Source organism: Dendroctonus ponderosae, unplaced genomic scaffold (genome assembly GCF_020466585.1).
Source record: "Dendroctonus ponderosae isolate FM_Combo_2020 unplaced genomic scaffold, Dpon_F_20191213v2 Dpon_F_20191213_1, whole genome shotgun sequence".
NCBI classification, from domain to species: Eukaryota; Metazoa; Arthropoda; class Insecta; order Coleoptera; family Curculionidae; genus Dendroctonus; species Dendroctonus ponderosae.
The window spans coordinates 7,878,762-7,899,318 of record NW_026017110.1 but is presented as its reverse complement, the minus strand read 5'-3'; the positions used below and the strand labels follow the sequence as shown (position 1 = coordinate 7,899,318).

At 38.7% G+C, this 20,557-nt stretch overlaps 4 protein-coding genes across 10 annotated transcripts in view; 2 read left to right on the top strand and 2 right to left on the bottom strand.

The window, feature by feature from the left end:
* The window catches only part of LOC109533592, a 13,362-nt gene extending 7,533 nt beyond the window's left edge, over positions 1-5,829 (bottom strand). For 2 of the 5 annotated variants that reach the window (XM_048661302.1, XM_048661304.1), the window contains exons 1-2: positions 1,900-2,088; positions 1,628-1,757 (exon numbers count right to left, since the gene is read on the bottom strand). The gene's annotated coding sequence lies outside the window, so the exon portion shown is untranslated. Of the gene's footprint in view, positions 1-1,329; positions 1,413-1,627; positions 1,758-1,883; positions 2,089-5,339 lie in introns of those variants that run through there. The other 3 variants (XM_048661300.1, XM_048661303.1, XM_048661301.1) reach the window with 3 other exon arrangements.
* Positions 5,830-6,007: 178 nt separating this feature from the next.
* On the top strand, positions 6,008-9,784 carry LOC109533516 (TBC1 domain family member 15). 2 transcript variants are annotated; one of them, XM_048661298.1, is made up of 8 exons: positions 6,008-6,345; positions 6,405-6,609; positions 6,664-6,986; positions 7,488-7,726; positions 7,785-7,999; positions 8,054-8,570; positions 8,630-8,771; positions 9,174-9,784. In XM_048661298.1, exons 1-8 carry the CDS (start codon positions 6,018-6,020, stop codon positions 9,272-9,274), a joined length of 2,070 nt encoding a protein of 689 aa, XP_048517255.1. In that variant the 5' UTR covers positions 6,008-6,017; the 3' UTR covers positions 9,275-9,784. The 2 variants fall into 2 exon arrangements, with proteins under 2 accessions (XP_048517255.1, XP_048517256.1); XM_048661299.1 differs by having other exon boundaries at positions 9,133-9,784.
* Positions 9,785-9,874: 90 nt separating this feature from the next.
* LOC109533517 (serine protease inhibitor 28Dc) lies at positions 9,875-14,922 on the top strand. Of its 2 annotated transcripts, XM_019898850.2 has the most exons (9): positions 9,875-10,355; positions 10,413-10,495; positions 10,571-10,725; positions 10,784-10,955; positions 11,166-11,386; positions 13,728-13,972; positions 14,033-14,365; positions 14,427-14,637; positions 14,687-14,922. In XM_019898850.2, the coding sequence occupies exons 1-9, from the start codon at positions 10,321-10,323 to the stop codon at positions 14,897-14,899; spliced, it is 1,668 nt and encodes a 555-aa protein (XP_019754409.2). In that variant the 5' UTR covers positions 9,875-10,320; the 3' UTR covers positions 14,900-14,922. The 2 variants fall into 2 exon arrangements, with proteins under 2 accessions (XP_019754409.2, XP_019754410.2); XM_019898851.2 differs by having other exon boundaries at positions 9,875-10,437.
* A 3,327-nt stretch (positions 14,923-18,249) lies between these two features.
* The window catches only part of LOC109533518 (hemicentin-2), a 59,722-nt gene continuing 57,414 nt past the window's right edge, over positions 18,250-20,557 (bottom strand). Inside the window, exons 7-10 of the mRNA XM_048663880.1 lie at positions 19,633-19,820; positions 19,481-19,574; positions 19,217-19,408; positions 18,250-19,161 (exon numbers count right to left, since the gene is read on the bottom strand). Coding sequence (XP_048519837.1) covers positions 18,968-19,161; positions 19,217-19,408; positions 19,481-19,574; positions 19,633-19,820 — 668 coding nt within the window. The 3' untranslated portion in view covers positions 18,250-18,967. The remainder of the gene's footprint in view (positions 19,162-19,216; positions 19,409-19,480; positions 19,575-19,632; positions 19,821-20,557) is intronic.

Here is a 20,557-nt window from a genome sequence, read left to right as displayed (position 1 = left end):
AAACGGGAGAAATTTATTTTCGTTTTGTCCCGAATTCGATGTTGAAAAAGTCTAAATTCCTACAAAGCTATTTATCTTTTGATTTTTCGCGCAAAAAACCTTCAGATCGTCAGTATTTTTAAGTGAAACTCTACATAATAGGGCGTTTTTGAGTTGAAAGTAAACCAAACAAATTCAGTCAAAAGTAAAAAACCATATTTTTTTAAACAAACTCTACATACTTCAGAGGAATGGAGGTGACAAGTTTTCCAAATAATTTATTAGAAACTTTGGCTTATACTGTTCATTTTTATAGAAAATTATTTGATTTCTGCCGAAAAATAAAATTTATTTCATAATTTTTCTCGGAAAATACTTTAAGATTGTCAGTATTTTTAAGTGAATCTATAGAGAATTGAACGTTTGGAACAAAGATTAGCTATGCTAAAGCTGGACAATTCTGAAATTTTGAAGAAAATAAAAAAATATCATTAATAAATGGCACTTAAAATAAATCTAAAAACAACTAAGAAAAGATCATCAACGTTTTCCCAGCAACGGAACTGAGTTACTGCGCCGGTATATTGGGTTGGCGCACCATGCCATTTGCGCAACACTGCGTCAACTCCTAAAAATTCACTGAGCCAAAAAAACAGCCATCCGATGGTAGTTTCCGAAAAACCTAAGCCAAAACTGAGCCTGCAGGCATTTTTTCATAAGAAATCCCAATTTCAACAGATAAAAACTCCAATTTCCCAATTAAACCTTCACACTTTAAACCGCACACTTGTCGATATCATCAGCCACTTGTAATTTTTCAGGTATTACAAAACAGATCTCTTGAGCTGCGTGAAATATTTGGCCAATGCGGAACTTTTTCGCTCCCCTGCACCGCAATAAAATCAAAATTTTCACGTAAAATATAAAAATCCATCGATTTTGAGAAGTTGTTTTAAGCAAAATGCGCGTGATCTCAAATGTAGTGTCGGCTTTAATAGAGCAGCAAAACCTGCGGTTTCCCGGTGAAAAGTGTGCATCACTTCAATCGCTTGCACTAAACACTTACTTACAAAGCCCAAGTGCTTGTTCGAAATTTCTCACTCATTTTTTTGCAATTTCAACCAAATTGTCGACTTTCGAAGCCACTAGGAACCAATTAATTAGACATGGAGCCTGCAATAATGCGGTCACGTTCCATTCAACCAACCGCACTGATTTGCAACGTCCAAAACACTTTTTTATTGCTGGGTTTCCCTTGAAAATGAAGCCTTAAGAAAGAAGCAGTTTTTCAGATTGTTTCAGACGATTTTACAGAATGAGGACAATAAAACACCGGTATTATACACTTACTTTAGAAGATAAACCTTCACACTTAGCACCACACCTCTGAATGCCGTAAAATACTTAACATTTCGTAAATATTGCGAAATTGAGCTGTGATTGCTATCTAGACATTTAGGATTAGGACTGATTAGGCGGATGGAGACTAATCATAACAAGCCTCTTTACGGCTTAAAACTAAAACCGTCACTGATGCAATCAATGTTTAAACCGTGAATTTTTGACTGAAAAAGCTGCATTTAACCAAGAAGATTCCAAACTGTTGCGGTATTTTTCGTAAAGATGAATTAAAACAAAGTGCGCCTACCTTCGGACGTTGGACTGCGCGCTCTGGTCACCCAACTACCGTTTCAGTCCGCTTTTGCTTGTTTTCCAAAATCGTCGTCTTTGGCCTCAAAATTGGACTAGTTTTAGGCACATGCACTGCTCCATGCTCACTGGAAGCAATAAAAACAATGATAAGAACATTAATGTTGTGCGCTATCGCAGCTTAATCCGATTTGATGAAATCAGGAAGCAAATAGCGGACAAACTTCCAGATAAAAATACAGTTAAGTACATACAGAAATCTTCATTCACCTTGATTGCTAAGTGTTTCAAGTTTAAGGGGCTTTCACCAATTTTTTTGCTACATGTAAATTGGCACACTTTAACTGAACACGCGGCTAAGATCAGAGTGCGTATTTTTAAACGCTACTATTGCGAAAAACGCACAAATGCGACGATTTTAGATCCTGCCAAAGCGCCGGATCACAAACTACTAAAGCGAGTCGGTGTGCAAAATTGTTGCAAATACTTTATGGTTATTTGGTTTGTTTCAGCGGTGAATGTTGTAAAATCCCACGAACCATAAAAACGCTCGCACACTTAAAATAAAAATGCGATTTCCTATATAATTTCATTGATATTGGGCTTTGAAGGCCTAATTGTACATTGGCAATGTGTTAAGTGTACATAATTACTTCGATAGCCAACAGTCACATGATGAATTAATAACAAGGCATCAGGAATATTATTGGCATTTTCATTGGATCCACTTATTTATAATCAAAGCTCTCTGCAATCACTTATGTAACTGGCCCAACAATAACACAGTTAATAATTATTCTGGCCAATTAGTATTTATCTTCTTTGTAGACAGAAATCATTGACTATTATCAATCTGTTGCTTTTAGCTGCCAGATAATTCACGGATCATGTGCTATATTAACAACTGTCGCTGTTATTGCATATAAATGTTCCTAGTTTAGATTTACCTGCCCAAGGTTTTTTTGGACACGCTAAGTAAGAGCGTAAATTCGAATGCAATCAAGGTTTCAAATTTTCTTTCCAAAGAGTCTTTTACGCCAAAAGTTTAGGTTCTAAACATTACTCCAGCTTCTAAACTGTGCAGCTGTTTTCAAACTACCACAGTTTTGCTTCTTATTTTCAAATGTTAGGATTTGTTGAAGAAGCCTAATTGGGAAAAGACAGTCCTTGTGGAAAATGTTCTAATAAATATTCAGATATTTTCACCTGTTTTCGAGATCTGAACCAAAAAGTTCAGATATTTTCTTAAATGGACGCATATTTTCCGAAAGAGACGGTAAGGCAAATATAATTTTTAGCAGGTTTTGTTGCAAACATCCTAAGTGGAACTTGTATTACGAAATAGTAGCAATTTTCACATAAAAGTCGAATTTTGAATATTAACCATTTAAGTGTAAAATTCGCCAAGTTCTCAAGAATGGATTGAGTTGGACCGCTCATTTTTAGACTACTATATTCCCCAGAATGTTTCCCAAAAATGATACTTTCTGGGCATTGAAGGCAAAGTTCAGTCTAGCCTACATTTTTCAAAATGGATTTTTGAAAAACAACTCCAGAACCATAAAGTTGTTGGGACGCATGACAAGTCTCGCTTCAAAAGCCTTCCCATTTTTCCCAGATTTTTTACTAAAAATGAAACTTTCTGCTGAACAAAACAAAAGTTTTCCCTTTTCAATGGAGTTATAACCGATCTTCAGTCTAGCCTAGATTTTGCAAAATAGATTTTTGAAAAACAACTGCGGAATCATAAAGTTGTTGGGACGCATGACAAGTCTCGCTTCAAAAGCCTACCGATTTTTCCCAAATTTTTTTCGTAAAATGATACTTTTTGGTCATAGAAAGCAACGTTTTCGCTTTTCAATGGAATTAGAACCGCTCTTCAATCTAGCTTAGATTTTGCAAAATGGATTTTTGAAGAACAACTGCGGAACAATAAAGTTGTTGGGGCCCATGACAAGTTTCGCTTCAAAAGCCTTCCCATTTTTTCCAGATTTTTTYTCAAAAATKATACTTTCTGGTCATAGAAWGCAAAGTTTWCKCTTTTCAATGGAAKTATAACCGATCTTCARTCTAGCCTAGATTTTRCAAAATAGATTTTTGAAAAACAACTGCGGAAYCATARAGTTGTTGGGACGCATCACAAGTCTCGCTTYAAAAGMCTTCCCATTTTTCCCAGATTTTTTCCCAAAAATAATACTTTCTGGTCATAGAAAGCTAAATTTTCTCTTTTCAATGGAATTATAACCGATCTTCAGTCTTGCCTAGTTTTTACAAAATAATTTTTTTAAAAACAACGACGTACAGGGTGATTTTTTAGTGCGAGAGAGTCAATTATTTCCGTTTGTGTTGAACTTTTGAAAAATAGTTTCATATAAAAGTTGTTGACGCACAAAGTGCGCACATTTTAAAAATATCTTATATGATACAGAGTGTCTCAGAAAAGCGAGGCAAGATCAAAGTGTATTTTTTTTAAATAGAACTACCCATTTTTTATTATCTCCTGGAATGCAGCTTGAAACGAGGCATATGCACCGTAAATTGTTTTTTTCTTACTTGCGACGTTGGAAGATTATCGCCATTTTAGTAAAATTGTGCCTAAAAACAACTTGGTATCTAAAAATTCATTGTTAAATTAAAATTAAAATTGCATTTTAAAATTAAATTTATTACAATTTTTTTAAACAACGTTTAATTAAATTTAAAATTCATTCAAACCCATAATTGGGAAACATTATATTCATTTCGGTCTTTGCTGTCTTGAACCTTCAATTTGTTTTCGTGATTAAAACAAATTGAAGGTTCAAGACAGCAAAGATCGAAATGAATATAATGGTTTCCAATTATGGGTTTGAATTAATTTTAACATCTGATGATAGCGCTGTTGCCTCGCCGAAACGTAGCGAAATAAACGATATACAAAAAAATATTTCACACTGTGACTGAAGCCCAGGAAAGAAGATAATATAATAACAATTACACGCAGTCAGGAAAATAAATCAACATATTTACAAGACCTTTTTCCAAAAATTAAACTTTCTCTGCATTGAATCCGAAGTTTTCTCTTTTATTATTATAACAACGTGATTGAGGAAATTCTGGTAGTTTTGACCCAAAAAGCGAAATTTCAATATCAGACATTTAGGTGCAAGATTAGGCCAAAAGTTCATGTCTTCCGCCACCTTTTTGCTCATTTCTGTGGAACAGATTGAGCTGAAGCGCTCATCTCCGCACCACTGGACTCTCCTTTATACTGGATTAACTGACGCTCCTAGTACGTAAAGAATAACACTGGAAATGTCGGCAGTTTTCTCAAAAAGTCAAGATAAGTGTAGTTTTGCGCGTTTTTTTTATTTAAATAGACCCAAATATGACACCGCCTTTTTCCACGTTTCAGTTATAACACCGTACGTGAGGATTCTGGTAGTTTTGACCCAAAAAGCGAAATTTCACTATCAGACATTTAGGTGCAAGAGTATGCCAAAATTCCTACTTTCGCTACTTTTTTGCTCATAACAAATTGAGCTGAAGCGCTCATTTCTGCCCCCCTAGACAGATAATTAGCAGACGATTGTACTAGGTAAAAAATCGCTTCGAAAATGTTGACAGTTTTCGAAAAAAAGTAAAAATAATTAAAATTTTGCGCGGTTCTTTTAAATTGCGAAATCGACTTCAATATTTTTTGAAGCTGAAAATGTTGAAATCAAGCTTACCTCTGGATTTATTCAACCATCCCAGTTTCAATACACATTAACCAATTCTCTGTGATCATGGGACAGTGGCTGTTTTTCACAAATATTGCTAACTGGTCACAAGACAAGTGAGTTTACTTGGAAGCGGGACATGGTGTATAGGTTATCTTGGGGGCTCAGCAAGCGATAAGGCTTGTGCCCGATAAGCGTAAGGTTTCTCACGCATTTACATTCCGAGAGTTTCACAACATGTTCATGAAAATGAGTTCGCGCCATTCAAGAACTGCCTATACTTTATTAAAGTAGATCATTTTGATTTCGATCATAAATCTAACCTAACTTTTCTCAGATTTGAACTAAATATAATAATTTTACTCCCGAAATACAGGACAATTATAAATTGGCTCTTCTCTTAAAGGGGCATAGCAGACATTCTAAACACCAATAGTGTTAACACTTGCATTTTAAATACATAAGTGTGCTTAACCTTACTTCACAACATCAGTTTTCATTGTTTGCAAAAATCTCGGAACATACATCGCAGATTGACTAATAATTCCGAAAATTAAGGAAAAACACTCACAAACACATACAACTGTAGGCAAAGGAAAATTCGTTAAGGAATATATTTACTTAAAATTGGCATCAACACCAATGGCAAAAAAGCACCATGGCAATGCCGCCCCACTTCTGTTTGAAATGTCATCTGTTTCTGTCATTTACTTTGACACTATTTACAAATATGTGATATTTGTTTATCAAGTTTATTGGGGAATTTTCGATCAATTTTTTTCCGTTTTCCTCCACCAACGCCATCGGCCACAAAAGCAGGTCGTACCCACGGTTCAGGTCTTTTCCCATGCGACTTACTTCCCAATCATGGACGATATTGTAGGCGATAAAAATGCCAAGTTCAAAGAACTGTACAACCAGGATGGGGTATTTTTAAGACAGGCTGGTGAAATGTATACCCCGATGTTTGGCTGTACGGGATCCCTGTACCTTTGGGAACACATTAGCGACGCAGGTATGCAGTCGACGACGTTTCAAGTGATTTACTGGCAATTTCCTAATCATTTTCCACAGAGAGCAAACCAGAAGTGCCTTCCCGATTTTTAGAGTGGAGGCCACAGGACTTTGTTGAGTTGAAGACCGCTCTTGATGAGGGCAGCGAGGAGTGGACTCTCATCGAGAGTGTGAAGAAGCGATGCCGAACCTCGAGCGGAAATATGGTTAAGGACTTCCTCAACAGCATCGGTAATCTGAATGTTTGCTTTAGTAACATCAAAAGGTACTCATTTACATTAGGGATGATTACGTAGCGTTATATCGAGGTTGGTTTTAGCCTCAGATGTTCAAAGCACGACGTTCTAACCACTTTCTACGATGGCTCCTGTGAATTGTTGGCCAGCTTTGTCTTTCCAACCAGCGAGTCTCGCGAGCACTTTCTCGGTACGATACAGGCTTTTGTTCGACTGCAGCCCACACGGCGGGACAAATCCTTATTTATTGTTTACGATGCCGCTAGTCCAGGATTTAAGGACCTGGAGAAGTCATTCGCTGCCCTGGACCTGAAAACCGATAGTTCATTCTGGTCTTTGCTTAAGAACATCAAAAGCAATCCCTACGAGAAAAGTATGGAGGCCTTTGCGAAAGTGACCGGATATGGTGAGCCAGATTATAGAGTCTAGCTAGGAAATGGTCTTGTTTGTAACATTTTGCAAATGAACATTGCACATGGAAAAATCCTGCCCGGTTTAGCCGGTTTTTTTCAAGGTTCATAGTATTTCCTGATCGCATTTCTATGATAATGATATTCTATACAAGTTTTATTACGCTTTAAATCAATGTCTATTGCAAATTAAAATCCCTTCTACGGATCGTTTCTGAGTCCAATTTCAACTCTTTATTTTACCTTACAAAAGCGGACATCGGTCATTCGCATATCGTTAAAGAAGCATTTAAGCAACGAAATGATCTATTTAAACTGTTGATGAATTGAGTTGAATGTCTATCAGTCGTCTCGTCACATCTTCAAAAATAGTGGGTGTAGATGAAACCTAATTACGAATGAATACGCTTGAATATATTCCCAGAATAGTCTGGGTGGACTTTGGGAGCCCCAACCAGACAAAAAAACTGTTGGCTTGAATGTGAATTTGTTTCCAGTTTACAACAGTGTTGATGACGAAGAACATTACATGGCCCAAGACGATCTCCAAAGATCCATCTCGGAAATAGGCGACGATGCTTCAGCTTACGCAGTTTACGACATTCCCAACTGCTTGCCTATGCGGGTGGATTATCCTCGATGTAATCCGCTCACCAGAGAACAGTGGCGAGCGCAGCTCAACGGTGAAGGGCAGCTAGAAGACGTCGAGTCGATAAAAACTTTGATTTTCCGTGGGGCAAGTTAGCTGCACCCTTAACTGAAGAGAACCCATCTTCAACTTGATTTAATTGCAGGGTATTAGTCCGGATATTCGTCGCGTAGTCTGGAAATTTCTGCTCGGCTACTATCCTTGGGATAGCACTGAAAAAGAACGACATGCACTTGATATCAGCAAAATGGAGAGCTATTATAAAATAAAGATGCAATGGACGACTTTCAGCAAGGAGCAAGAGGACAACTTTTCAGATTTTTCACAAAGGAAGAGCCTAATCGAGAAAGATGTGAATAGGTGGGAGAAATGCTGGTACATTTTGTCTCGATATCAACTGAACATTGTTTTCAGAACGGACAGGGTTCTCGATTTTTATGCCGGCGAGAATAACTACAACATATTCAGCCTGAACAACATTCTATTGACTTATCTGTTGTATAACTTTGACTTGGGGTACGTGCAAGGAATGAGCGATCTTTTGTCGCCCATTTACATGCTACTCCGCTGCGAAGTTGAGGCTTTTTGGTGTTTCGTGGGATTCATGAAGCAGGTGATGTCCAACTTTGACTACGACCAAAACGCCATGAAGGAACAGCTGAAAAGCATGTACTTGCTGGTCAATTTCATCGATCCGCAATTGTCCAAGTATTTTGAGGACCACGAGTGTGCAAACATGTACTTTTGCTTTCGGTGGCTGTTGGTCTGGTACAAGCGGGAACTTCAGCAGGATGAGGTGGCTCGGCTTTGGGAAGTGCTCTGGACCGGTTATCCATGCAAGAACTTCCATCTACTGATCGGTGTGGCCATTCTGGAACATGAGCGCGATGCTTTGATGGGGGACAACAACGGTTTCACGGAGATTTTAAAAGTGGGCCCAGATTCGGTGGAAATCATGCAGGAGTTTTTATCCATGTGAGTTTGTTTCAGTTCATCAACGAACTGACTGGAAAGCTGGACATTAATCTGATGATCAACCATGCAGAGGGGATTTATCATCAGATTAAAGACGCCGACCATTTGACTGATGCGGTTAGGAATATTCTGGGTATTCCGGTGGCTGAAGCATCTGGTAAGATGTATTAAGAATCAATTTACAGGGTGCACTGGGATATTCTTTCGCTCAAAAGGCCATATGATCTAACTTTTGCTAAGAAAAAACTCCTCCTCCTTGTTCTTGATGGTCAAACTTCATACAAGATTTTACAAAAAGAACAAAAATGTCAAGAGGATGATTCACCAAATAAGTCACCTCAAACGGATGTTGAATATTTTTGAACAACTTTGACCATCAATAGCAGAGGTGCCAGCAATTTTTCTTAGTAAAAGTTTGGTGTTTTTGTGATCCAGGGAATATCGCAGTGCCCGTTTCTTCATGTGCTTACGGCACACAAAATTCGCAAACAATATGAAAATGTTTCTGCACTTTATAGGTGACGGGAAAAAATCAACCAATATCTGAATCGCTTTCCAGGTTTGCAGTCTAAGCCGGAAGACGATGGGTCACCCCGAAAAGGCGTAAGCGAGCCTGACGAGATCGAATTCGAGAAATCCATCTACTCGAACTTTTTGTAATCGTCAACTGGAAGACTGGTATTTTTATTTAGGCCTTAAGATTAATTTGTATTGAAAGTTTATGAATAGTAATGTTTCCCCATTGGTCAATTATTTAGGGATTTATTGTAAACTTCGGGATGCAACCCACAGGATTTTCCGAGACTTCTGTCCATTGTGAGTACGTGAGAATGTCCTTTATTTTATAGGAAATAAACAGTCCAATTCATGCAGTTGATTTGTCTCCTCTTGAGGAAACCGCAACAGCATGACTTGAATTGGTGAAATTAAACAGGACATTTTGCAGTATTTCGCTCTTGTATTGTACCATTTTATTGCCATTTTATTTGTTGTATTTATCAGAATACTTCTAGTGCAACTATATGATATAGTTTTTATCTGTATGTATTATCTGTCTCATATTTTATTATCTCCCAATACTTGAATTTGTATTTGATTGATGATTGATTATAGTGGTTTAATTCACACCGTGTACCTAGTGAGAGCGTATTATATACAAGTTATCAATAAGTGATTTTGTCATTCTGCATTTTTTGCAATATTTTTCTTTGAAATTTCCATCCCTAGAAAGTTGGGATCGGAACCATCAGCTGTAGGCGGTCTTGCTCGAAAGATTGAAAATATTAGATTTGAGACTTAAACATTTCCGCAGATTAACTTGAAAGTCCAGTCGCAAACATGCTTATGCTAATGGATTTTACCTTGAACTAGACGATTTAATTACATGGTCATTAAAACATGATTTTCCAAAATCCCTCTTAAGAATTTCAGTTAATGAAAGTTGCAGTCGTACAAGACCAGTTTTCCGGGTTTCTGCGTCTCCATCCTCCTAAACGTTGATGCCTCAGAAAACAGCCAAAATCCAACAATTTAATCACTGCCTTCTGAATAATAAATGAGCAAATAACAACAAATTTGTTAAAACATCGTCGCCAGTCTGGTGGGGAAATCCTACCGCGAAAGGTCATCAAGTTTAAACTGTATCGGCTAAAGCCAGTGGTCGATGTGAGCAACCAGTGGCCAGCACATCCGAAGATGTACTTTACATGAATCGGCGATTCTATTTGTTAACAACAATCGGGTAAAATGCCATACTGTTTATTAGTGTTGTAGTTGCTTACGCGTGCCGAACTTTTAGCGTTCTGAAACTGTTTGAGAAGTTGGTGAGTTTGAGAAGAGTTTCAACCTTGGAAACGTTTCCTGAAGATTCACTATTTGATGGTAATCTGGAGGCCAATTTTTGGAACCTTAATTCAAGGTGATCGGCGACGATTAACATTCTTTGTGTTGTTTCAGCCAATATGATTGGGCTGTTTAATTTATTGTCAGTGCTTGTTCTGGTAAAACTCTCCTTGGAGGCTGGAGGACGCAATGTGAGTTCGCAGATTTTTTTCCCTAGCGGCGACAGTTTCAGCGCCTCCCCGGATTTCGATCAATTGCCAGCAGTTCAGGTAAGTTGACCTTAGCAGTTGAGGTAAGTTAAGCCGGTAGAACTGCCCTTTTTTCTAGGCCTTAGACCCAAATGACTTGGTGGCCATCAGGGGCTCCAGTGTATATGAGACGTTTGTGGATGATATTATAGCGAGAAGCACCGCCAGACTGACTGTGAAGATTAACAATTTGCTCATTGCTCAGAACGGGCATGACGACAATGTCTTGTTCTCGCCCCTGAGTATCACAAGTAAGTTCGCCGTGCAAGGAGATAGTGATAATGATAAAGAAACCTCCAAGGATCTGGTTGTTTTCGGATAAAGTTAATTGAGTTGTGGGCCCTGAAGATCTAAAAGTAGTAAAAGTGCGGGATTAAAAAGGCCTCAATTTAAGTTCACTTTTGTCTACCTTAAAATCATCAGAAAGTGAGCTGATTCACTCAGTGTGGAGTTAATTTCAGGTGTATTGGCGTTGGTACTTTTGGGCTCGAATGGGGCAACGTTCAAGGAAATTTCGAACTTTTGGGGTCTTCAGATCGGCATTCCGGACATCGATCAGAAATCCCAAATTGTGCACGAGCAATTCGGTCGCATTATCAAAAAACTAAACCGAACCGCTGGATTTGAGCCTGGAGACGAGGTGGCTGTAGCTTCAGCTGTTTTCATTCAGGATGGTTATCCAGTAAGTTACAGCTTTTTTTTACAAGCTCTTCTTTTGGAAAAACTGGTTTTGGGGACGGAAAAAGTGACTTTTAGCCACGAAACTTGCAACTTTTGCAATTGCGAAAAACTCTAGTCAGTAGAAATCAGGACTCAATAGCGACAATTCTCGGCAATGCTCAGAAGAAATTTCGCTTAAATACGATCGAAAATTAATTTTTAACACGCTTTCAAGCCCGAGGCCGATAATTGCAATTTGCAATGTTGAGTTTCGCTTATAAATTTTCAAGCCACAAAAACAGCAGTTTGAACTCCAGATTGTGTGTGTTCAAAATATTTACTAATATACTGACGAAATTTCCTTCAAATTGGAGCAAAAGGACTCTAACGTCTTGAAACGCGAGACTGAATTAAAAAGTTACATCCAAAATATTAACAACGCATCCACAAAACATTCTGTAATAAATCGGCAAAATTTGACTGAAAATGAGCAAAATCTGATTTTTTAGACGATTTCGAACATGACCCTGATAATTGCATTTAAAAAGATATGCCGATTTTCGCTTGAAAATTTACAGAACATTTGTTTATGTAAGGACGAAATTTCGCTTAAATAAGAGCAAAAATCTACTTTTCAGGCGACTTGAAACATGGGACTGATAATTGCATTTTTGAACAAACACCGACTCAAACTTGAAAATTTCTAAGCGGAAGACAAATAGAAAATTAGATCTAATATTTATAAAGTTCGTATTTTTTTCTACTTTTGAAAAAACTCGTTATGGAGTCGAAAAAAGTGACTGTTTGGCCACGAAATTTGCAACTTTTGCAATTGCGAATAACTCTAAAGTCAGTAGAAATCAGGACTCAATATACTCGTGAAATTTCCCTTAAATACGTTCCAAAATGCATTTTTAACACGCTTTCAAGCCCGAGGCTGATAATTGCAATTTTCACCAAATGTTGAGTTTCGCTTATAAATTTTCAAGCCATAAAAACAGCAATTTGAACTTGAGAAATCTCGAGTGCGTGTTCAAAATATTCACTAATATTCTGACGAAATTTCCCTCAAATTCTAGCAAAAGGTAATCACTCTAACGTTGTTAAACGCGAGAATGAATTTAAAAAATCTGCTGTTTGCTTAAAACTGCGCTAGCCGGAAACAAGCAGGACTTTACACACAAAATATTAGCAACGCATGCACAAAACATTCTGTAATAAATCGGCAAAACTGGACTGAAAAATGAGCAAAAACTGATTTTTTAGACGATTTCGAACATGACCCTGATAATTGCAATTAAAAAATGCTGATCTTTGCATGAAAATTTACAGGGCGAATTGTACTAAATACCAATTAAGGTTTATGTACAAAACATTTCCCTATGCAAGAACGAAATTTCGCTTAGATAAGAGCAAAAATCTACTTTCCAGGTGACTTGAAACATGAGACTTATAATTACATGTTTGAACAAAAACCGACGAAACTTGAAAATTTCCAAGTGAGCGACAACAAGAAAATTTGATCTAATATTTATACAGTCACTATACAAAACATCCGCCAATATACTAAGACAATTTCGCATAAATTGCAAGAAAAACTGATTTTTTAGAGGATTTGAAGCGTGAAACTGATACTTGCATTTTCTAACAAAAGTCACCCTAAAGTTGAAAATTTGCAAGCGGAAGACCATCCGGAATTTAGATCTCGCATGCATACCGAGTGCTTACAGAGCACTGGTTGACGAAATTTTGCGTAAATAGGAGCGAAAACATATTTTTCTGGCGACTGCATACACGCGACATAATTTTAATTTTGTAGCAAATGCTGACATTTCCTTGAAAATTTGTATCTTGGACACAAACAGGTATTGAATATTAAGTTACATACAATGTGTGTATAAAACATGCACCTATACATTGAGGAAATTTGACTTGAATTGGAGTAAAAACGGATTTTTGAGACAACTTCAAACGAGAATCTGATAATTGCGTATAAGAAAGAAGGACCTTCGCTTGAAAAGTTGCAGGCTTAAAAAACAAGAATCTGGTCCTAAGACTTATGCCGAGTGCGCATTAACTCTCGGTCTACGTTGACAAAATTTCGCTTAAAAACGAATAAAAACTGATTTTTCGCAACTCTTCAGACATGAGATGATAATTGAGTTTTTCAACAAATGCTGACCTTCGCTTAAAAATTTGAAAAGAAACCTATTCGCTAAGAAACCCAGATACTGTGCCCAAAACACCCTTGAATCAAACTGCCAAAACTCACGAAAAAACAAGCAAAACTTTGAAATCAAAATCGCACTTTGTAGCCGTCGTTCTACTTTAAAAGCATCGAATCTGCAAGCCTTTCATTTCAGATCAGGGAAATTTACCGCAGCACAGCCCAAGAAGTGTATCAAAGCAGCATCGTGAATGTGGACTTCCAAGCCAATCCGTACAAGGCCCAGGCGCTGATCAACAACTGGGTGGCTGAAAGGACGCGAAATAAAATCAAAAGCATCCTCAACGAAGCTCCTAGTGGAGACACTCGCATCATCCTGGCCAGCGCCCTTTATTTCAAAGCCGAATGGGAGCAACACTTCTTCGTCGGCTTGACCAAGCGGTACTTTTTCCCCATCTTCCCCATCTTTCTCATCATCTTCATTTAGCGTGCGTCTTGCAGGCGCCCGTTCTTCGTTGATGGGCGATCTGTGAGCACCAACTTGGAAGTGGACCTGATGGCCAATGGGGGCGAGTTTCCCTATCACAGAGACACGGAGTTGGGCTGCGAGATTCTAGGGCTGCCCTACAAAGGCCGGAAAAGCACCATGTATGTGGTGATGCCGTTTGAATCCAGCAGGGCGAAGCTGAAGGAGTTTGAGTCGAAAATTACTGAAGCTGATCTCAGCCGCCTGGTGAAGCAGACGAAGGTGACTGGAGTGGTGCTGCTGATGCCTCGCATGAAAATCGACGCCACTCTGGACCTGAAAGATACTCTTAGAGCTCTGGGGGTGAGGTGAGATTTCCATGCAACTTTTCCTTTTTGGGGCTCCAAGCAAGGATTTTTGAGGCTTTAGGTCGCTGTTCGACCCATCAGCATCCAACCTGGCGCTTTTATCTCCCGGCCAACCGCAGCTGTACTCCAACAGCTCCAATCACAGGGCTTCAGTCAGCGACCGTTTCGATAGCTTCCAGAGCATCGACAACATCCGGCAGCTGATTAACTCAGAGTCCAGCGACAACAGCTACCAAAACCCCGGCCTGTATGCCAGCCAAGTGATCCACAAAGTAGGTCCTAGTGACGAATCCTAGCTGAAAACTCAGCGATTTTTTGCAGGTTTTTATGGATATCACGGAAAAGGGCACTGAAGCAGCCGCTGCCACTGCAGTGAGCCTGTCAAGGGATGGCAGTAGGGTCACTTTCAGGGTGGATGTGCCCTTCAACTTCTTCATTAGGCATGATGAAACTGATATGATTTTGTTTTGGGGGTCCATAGTGGTGCCGAATCCCAGCTATAAGACCGCACAGACCACCAGGGGGGGACTTTAAGCAATATATTTTTTTGTGAGGGATTGGAGGTTTTTCTTTTGGCTGTTTCATGCTTTCCTTAAGGTGTCCGCGTAAATTGGAAGTGAAGAAAATACTGAAGATGACGACTTTATGAACACTTTATAGAAAAGTCGTTCTTGATTTCTTCCAGCTACTGGTCCAGCAGAATTATTTTTGAAACCTAAGGGCCGTTTTTGCGTGGTTTTTCGTTTTTACCCAATGCCTGCCCAATCAGCTGAATCATCTAAACAAGGGTTCCAACACTTGATAGCGAAAGGTTCATATTAGATGTGGTCTAAATTTGGTGCCTGTCACTGTGCGGGTGCCATCAGAATTAATTCTTCTTAAACTTTAGTGTTTATGCGCACGGTTCTACATTTTTACCTCTTACTATCTGGATGCTGATTTCTGAGCAACCGGTTGAAACATCGGAATAAGAAGTTTAGCAGTCGATAACAAAAGCCTCAGGTAACATGTTATGTCACTTTAATTCCATTGAAAACACTGGTGCTACTAGAACATTTTTTTTAAAACTTGGAGTGCTTTTCCATTTTCCATAAAACATTTCCAAAACGATTTCTGATCAACCAGTTGGCAGATCGAAAAAACTTTGGACCGGAGCCATGCAGTGGATTGAGGAAACAGTTTACTTGCGGTTTGTGTTTGGTTCTATTGGAGCTTGTGGTTCCCTCGTAATTAATTGTTAAAGTTTTTGCGCCATTCTCTTCAGGAGTGAATTTCTATGGGCCCATTTAATGCACCGGAACGGTGTCATTAGCAATCGCTGGAGGAAACTATAGTTTATTTCCAGGGTGCATTTGGTTCCATTCTAGATAGTGGTTCCTTCATAATTAATTGTTGAAATTTGCAATTTTTTGGCGCACTTTATCGTTCTCGCGTGATGCTCTCCTGGACCGAATTTCTAAGGAACCATTAAAGTTATCTCAATGGTGCCCTTAATAGTCGATAGAGAAAACTTCAATTTACGTGAGGTGCGCGATATAGTCCAGTTCATTATAACAGATTTTTAAAGTTTTACATTTTTTTGCGCAGTTTTTCGTTTTTGCGCGATGCTCTCCTGGACCGCATTTCCAAGGAACCAATTAAGTCACCTAAATGGGTCCCTTACTAGTCGATCGAGGAAACTTCAGTTCACTTGAAGTGCCCTTTTTTGTCCATTCCATTAAGTGGTTTCAATATAATTGATTTTTAAAGTTTAAAATTTTTTGGAGCAGTTTATCGTTTTTGCGTCATGCTCTTCTGAAGTGTATTTCTAAGGAACCATTTTATACACAGGAACAGTGTTTCTAGCAATCGATGGAGGAAGCTACAGTTTAGTTGTGGTGTGAATTTTGTTCGATTCGAGATTGTGGTTCCTTCATAATTAATTGTTGAAGTTAGAATTTTTTTGGCGCAGTTTATCGATTGGCGTGATGCTCTCCTGGACCGCATTGCTAAGGAACTATTTAAGCCACCTCAATGGTGCCCTTAATAGTCGATAGAGGAAACTTCAGTTTATGTGAGTTCCGCGTTTTAGTTCAGTCCAGTAAGTGATTCCATTATAATTTATTTTTAAAGTTTGACATTTTTTGGCGCAGTTTTTCGTTTTTGCGCCATGCTGTTATGAAGTACATTTCTAAGGAACCATTTAATACACCGGAATGTTGTTACTAGCAATCGACGGCGGATACTACAGTTTAGTTGAAGTGTCAATTTGGTTCGATTCAAGATAGTGGTTCCTTCATAATTAATTGTTGAAATTTGCAATTTTTTGTCGCAGTTTATCGTTCTGGCGTGATGCTCTCCTGGGCCGCATTTTTAAGGAACCATATAAACCACCTCAATGAGGTCCCTAACAGTTCATAGAGGAACCCTCATTTTTCTTGTGCTGCGTGTTTTTGTCCATTCCAGTTAGTGGTTCGTTTATAATTGATTTTTAAAATTTGCAATTTTTTGGCGCGGTGTCTAGTTTTTGCGCCATGCTGTTCTGAAGGACATTTCTAAGGAACCATTTAATACACCGGAATGTTGTTACCAGCAATCGACGGAGGATACTACAGTTTAGTTGAAGTGTCAATTTGGTTCGATTCCAGACAGTGGTTCCTTCATAATTAATTGTTGAAATTTACAATTTTTTGGCACAGTTTTTCGTTTTTGCGCGATGCTTTCCTGGACCGCATTTCTAAGGAACCATTTAAGGTACCTAAATCAGGCCCTTAGCAGTCGATAGAGGAGGAGCTTAGCAGTCTCCTGGACCGCATTTCTAATTTCTAACCGCATAACCATTTAGGCCACCTGAATGGGGCCCCTAATAGTCGATAAAGAAAAGCTTAGTTCACTTGAAGTGCGCATTTTTTGTTCATTCGAGTAAGTGGTTCCTTTATAATTGATTTTTAAAATTTGCAATTTTTTGGCACGGTGTCTAGTTATTGAGCGATTCTCGTTTAGAGCGTTCTTCCAAGGAACCATTCAAGGCATCCCAACTTTGCCATCAGCAGTCGCTAGGGGAAAATTCAGTTTACTTGCGGTGTGTATTTTGTTTCATTGGAGCCATTGGTTTCTTCATAATTAGTTGTGAAAATTTGCGGATTTTTGGCGCTGTGTTTCATTTTTGCGCCGTATTCTTCTGTGCTGCATTTCTAAGAGACCATTTAAAGTGCCTCAAAGATGCCATTGTCAGTCGAAGAAGAAAACTTCAGTTTACTCGTAGTGTGCATCTTGCTTCATTCGTAAATCGTTAAATTTGAATTTTTTAGCGCGTTGTTTTGTCTTTGCTCCATGCCCTTCTGGGGTATATTTCTAAGTAACCATTTAAAAGCTCGCAAAAGAGTCACGAGATATTTATAGAGGAAACTTCAGTTTACGTGCAGTGTGCAGTTGGTTCTACTAGAGCAAGTGGTTATTTCATACTTAGATGTAAAATTTTTCAATTTTTTAGGCGCGGTGTTTTAATTTTGACCCGAACTCTTCTGTGGCGCATTTCTAAGGAGCCATTTAGGGCACTGGCACAGGATCAGAAGCCGAACGAGGAAACTTCAGTTTACTTGCCATGTGCATTTGGTTCTGTTCTTTTGGTTTTGGCGGAAATGTGCAAATTTTTGGCACAGTTTCTCATTTTCATTATTTTCTGCGGTTTTGAATTTTTACATGTAACAGACAGACAAAGGAGTAAGGAAAATCTGTTAATGTTAAAAGGACAAACGTTTGGGCAAAAATACTCCACAAAAAATATATTTTGGGGCTTTTAATCGCAGTATTCATTGCAAAACCAGAGGAAATATTCCAGCAACTATTTTCCATTTAGATCAGCAATCGCCTTCTTGTGTTGCGTGTTGGAAAAAAACAACCAAAATTTCAATGTCTTTATATTTACACAATTGCTCCTGATCCGAACTAGGCCTATAACATACACTTCTTAGATAACTACCTATTATATACATTAAAAGCTTAGAACAATATTGAATCTGTTTATTTATCCTGCATTGGCACAACGACGTTTTATATGAATCTTATAAACATTTATAACAACAAAGCTAAACTATGTATAAAATGAATCAAATTATCACATTAGTCAATCTTAAAATTAGAAATTTCACTTGGCCAAACCCCCAATAGTAGAGAGTGATTGATTGATGGAAAACCAGTTTCAAAAACCTTCTTTCTTTCTGATCATATATCTAAGCCTTTCACGTAAAAAATGTACAAAAAGCGCAAACCATACAGGCCAGGGAAACCCTATTAAACGACGCTCCTAAATAGCAAGGCTTCTGAAAAGAAAAAACAAATTTACATGTCGGGAAACCAAACACGTAAAGCAACCATCCAAAATCCAAAACACTAGCTAGAAGAACTTTGCCATTATTTTAAATGCTGTATAATTATTATTACAATTACCGTCCATCGTGAGTTATTTCATATAATTACATTAACTAGCATAAAGCAGTCTTTTTGTTTTATTATCCGGGTAACTCGGGCTTGGAACCGGAACTGGTTCAGTAATCGAATCATCGTTAAACTAACTGGTCAAATGAACGGAAAATTTCGTTAGCTAGAACTTTAGGCCGGAGATCAAATGAGCCTGGAAACGATTGCTAGTAGAACCGCGCTAGTGCAGCTGAAGAATGTTAAGGGGGCGCAAGCTGCCGATGTGGTGGAAAACTCGGTAATGTTGGAAAACTCGCTAAAACCTGCCGGGTTTTCAGTGGCGGCCCTTACTTGGTAAGTGGTGTTCTTGGTCAAGTTGCCCACGAGGTAGATTTTATCTGGAAACCAAACCACTTTTACCCTGGAATCGATGCATTTGGAAAAGCCACTTACCTTCAGCCAGGGCGAAACGCTTCGCGTTCCACTTTGCTTCCTCGAAGGTTCGGTACTCGACTTTGAAGCCTTTTGGGAGCATGTTGGTGCGGTTCTCCTGCTCGGTGACTTCGGGTTCCTCAATCATAAGCGCCAGCGAAGATTCGGTCGCCTCAGAAAGGTCCAGGATTTGAGGTGGGTTTGGTGCGGTACCTGCAGGTTAAAGCTCAGTTATTGAGTAACGCAATGGCGAATCTTTGGGATGTTTGAACCAAATCTACTCGCCCTTAAGCACGGTGAAGATGACATCGAGAGTGCCTTCTGAGTTGCTGACCTGGCACTTATAATCGCCCAGATCTGCGGCATTGCGCAGCTTGATCTAAGTGAGCGTCCGAAATTTACGTGTCGGTTAATCACCACATTTATGCAGTTACTACCTTGAGAATGGACACTTTTGCCACTGATGTGGTTCCCTTCACTTGTTTCGCTACTAGAGAACCGGGAGACGTGTGGAACCACTTGAATTTTGGTTCAGGTTCAGCCAGCACTTCGCATACTAAATCGACTTCGCCTCCAATGTATCCATAGACGATGTCTTCTTTCGCGTATTTCAATCGGGGGCGGTCTGCAAGGAAAAGAGTTCAAGAACCAGCAAAGGTTGGCGAAACGTGTGCTCAGAAGTGTTCAGGTGGGCGGTGTGACTTGTTTTAGTTGAAGAAGGAAAGTGTGACAAACTTAAAACTAAAAATTGTGCATACAAATTATTCATAATTTATCGGTGTATGATGGTCATTTGGTTGTCAACACCCAGTTTTGTCCACTAGCAATTTATTGCAAAACTGGAAAAAGTCCAACACGTTTTGAGTGTTTAAACTGGTCCTCATCAGGCTCGCGGTGTCAATTTGGTACCAATCAAGGTACTGGTGCAATTATAATTAAATTTTAAACTTTGCTGTGTTTTAGCGCGGTTTTTAAATTTTTCATTGTACATTTATAAATTTTATTTCTGAGCAACTAGGCAAGATATTTAAATTTGGGTTTCCTATGGTCCATCAATTCAATGCACGAGTGCGGTCAAAATTGGTTTTTAAACTTGGAAGTGTTTTTGGGCGGTTTTTTATTTTTTCATTACACTATTTTATAGATGATTTCTCTACAACTAGTCGAGATATCGGAATCCGGATTACCGCATTTTATAACTAAAGCCTCAGTTTATGTGTGTTGTAAATTTGGGTCCATTCACGGCACTGGCACCATCATAATACATTTTTAAACTTTAGCGAGTTTTTGCACGGTTTTTCATTTTTAGATCATACACTTCCAAACACGATTTCTGAGCAATCGGTTACAACTTTGGAATGG

Bases quoted from the DNA above. Each gene is read 5' to 3' on its own strand.
- LOC109533516 (XM_048661298.1), top strand. From the start codon at position 6,018: ATGTCATCTGTTTCTGTCATTTACTTTGACACTATTTACAAATATGTG. The intron at 6,610-6,663 runs GTACTCATTTAC...GGTTGGTTTTAG, and splicing joins TGCTTTAGTAACATCAAAAG to CCTCAGATGTTCAAAGCACG. The intron at 6,987-7,487 runs GTGAGCCAGATT...ATTTGTTTCCAG, and splicing joins TGCGAAAGTGACCGGATATG to TTTACAACAGTGTTGATGAC.
- LOC109533517 (XM_019898850.2), top strand. From the start codon at position 10,321: ATGAATCGGCGATTCTATTTGTTAACAACAATCGG. The intron at 10,726-10,783 runs GTAAGTTGACCT...CCTTTTTTCTAG, and splicing joins ATCAATTGCCAGCAGTTCAG to GCCTTAGACCCAAATGACTT. The intron at 14,638-14,686 runs GTAGGTCCTAGT...GATTTTTTGCAG, and splicing joins CCAGCCAAGTGATCCACAAA to GTTTTTATGGATATCACGGA.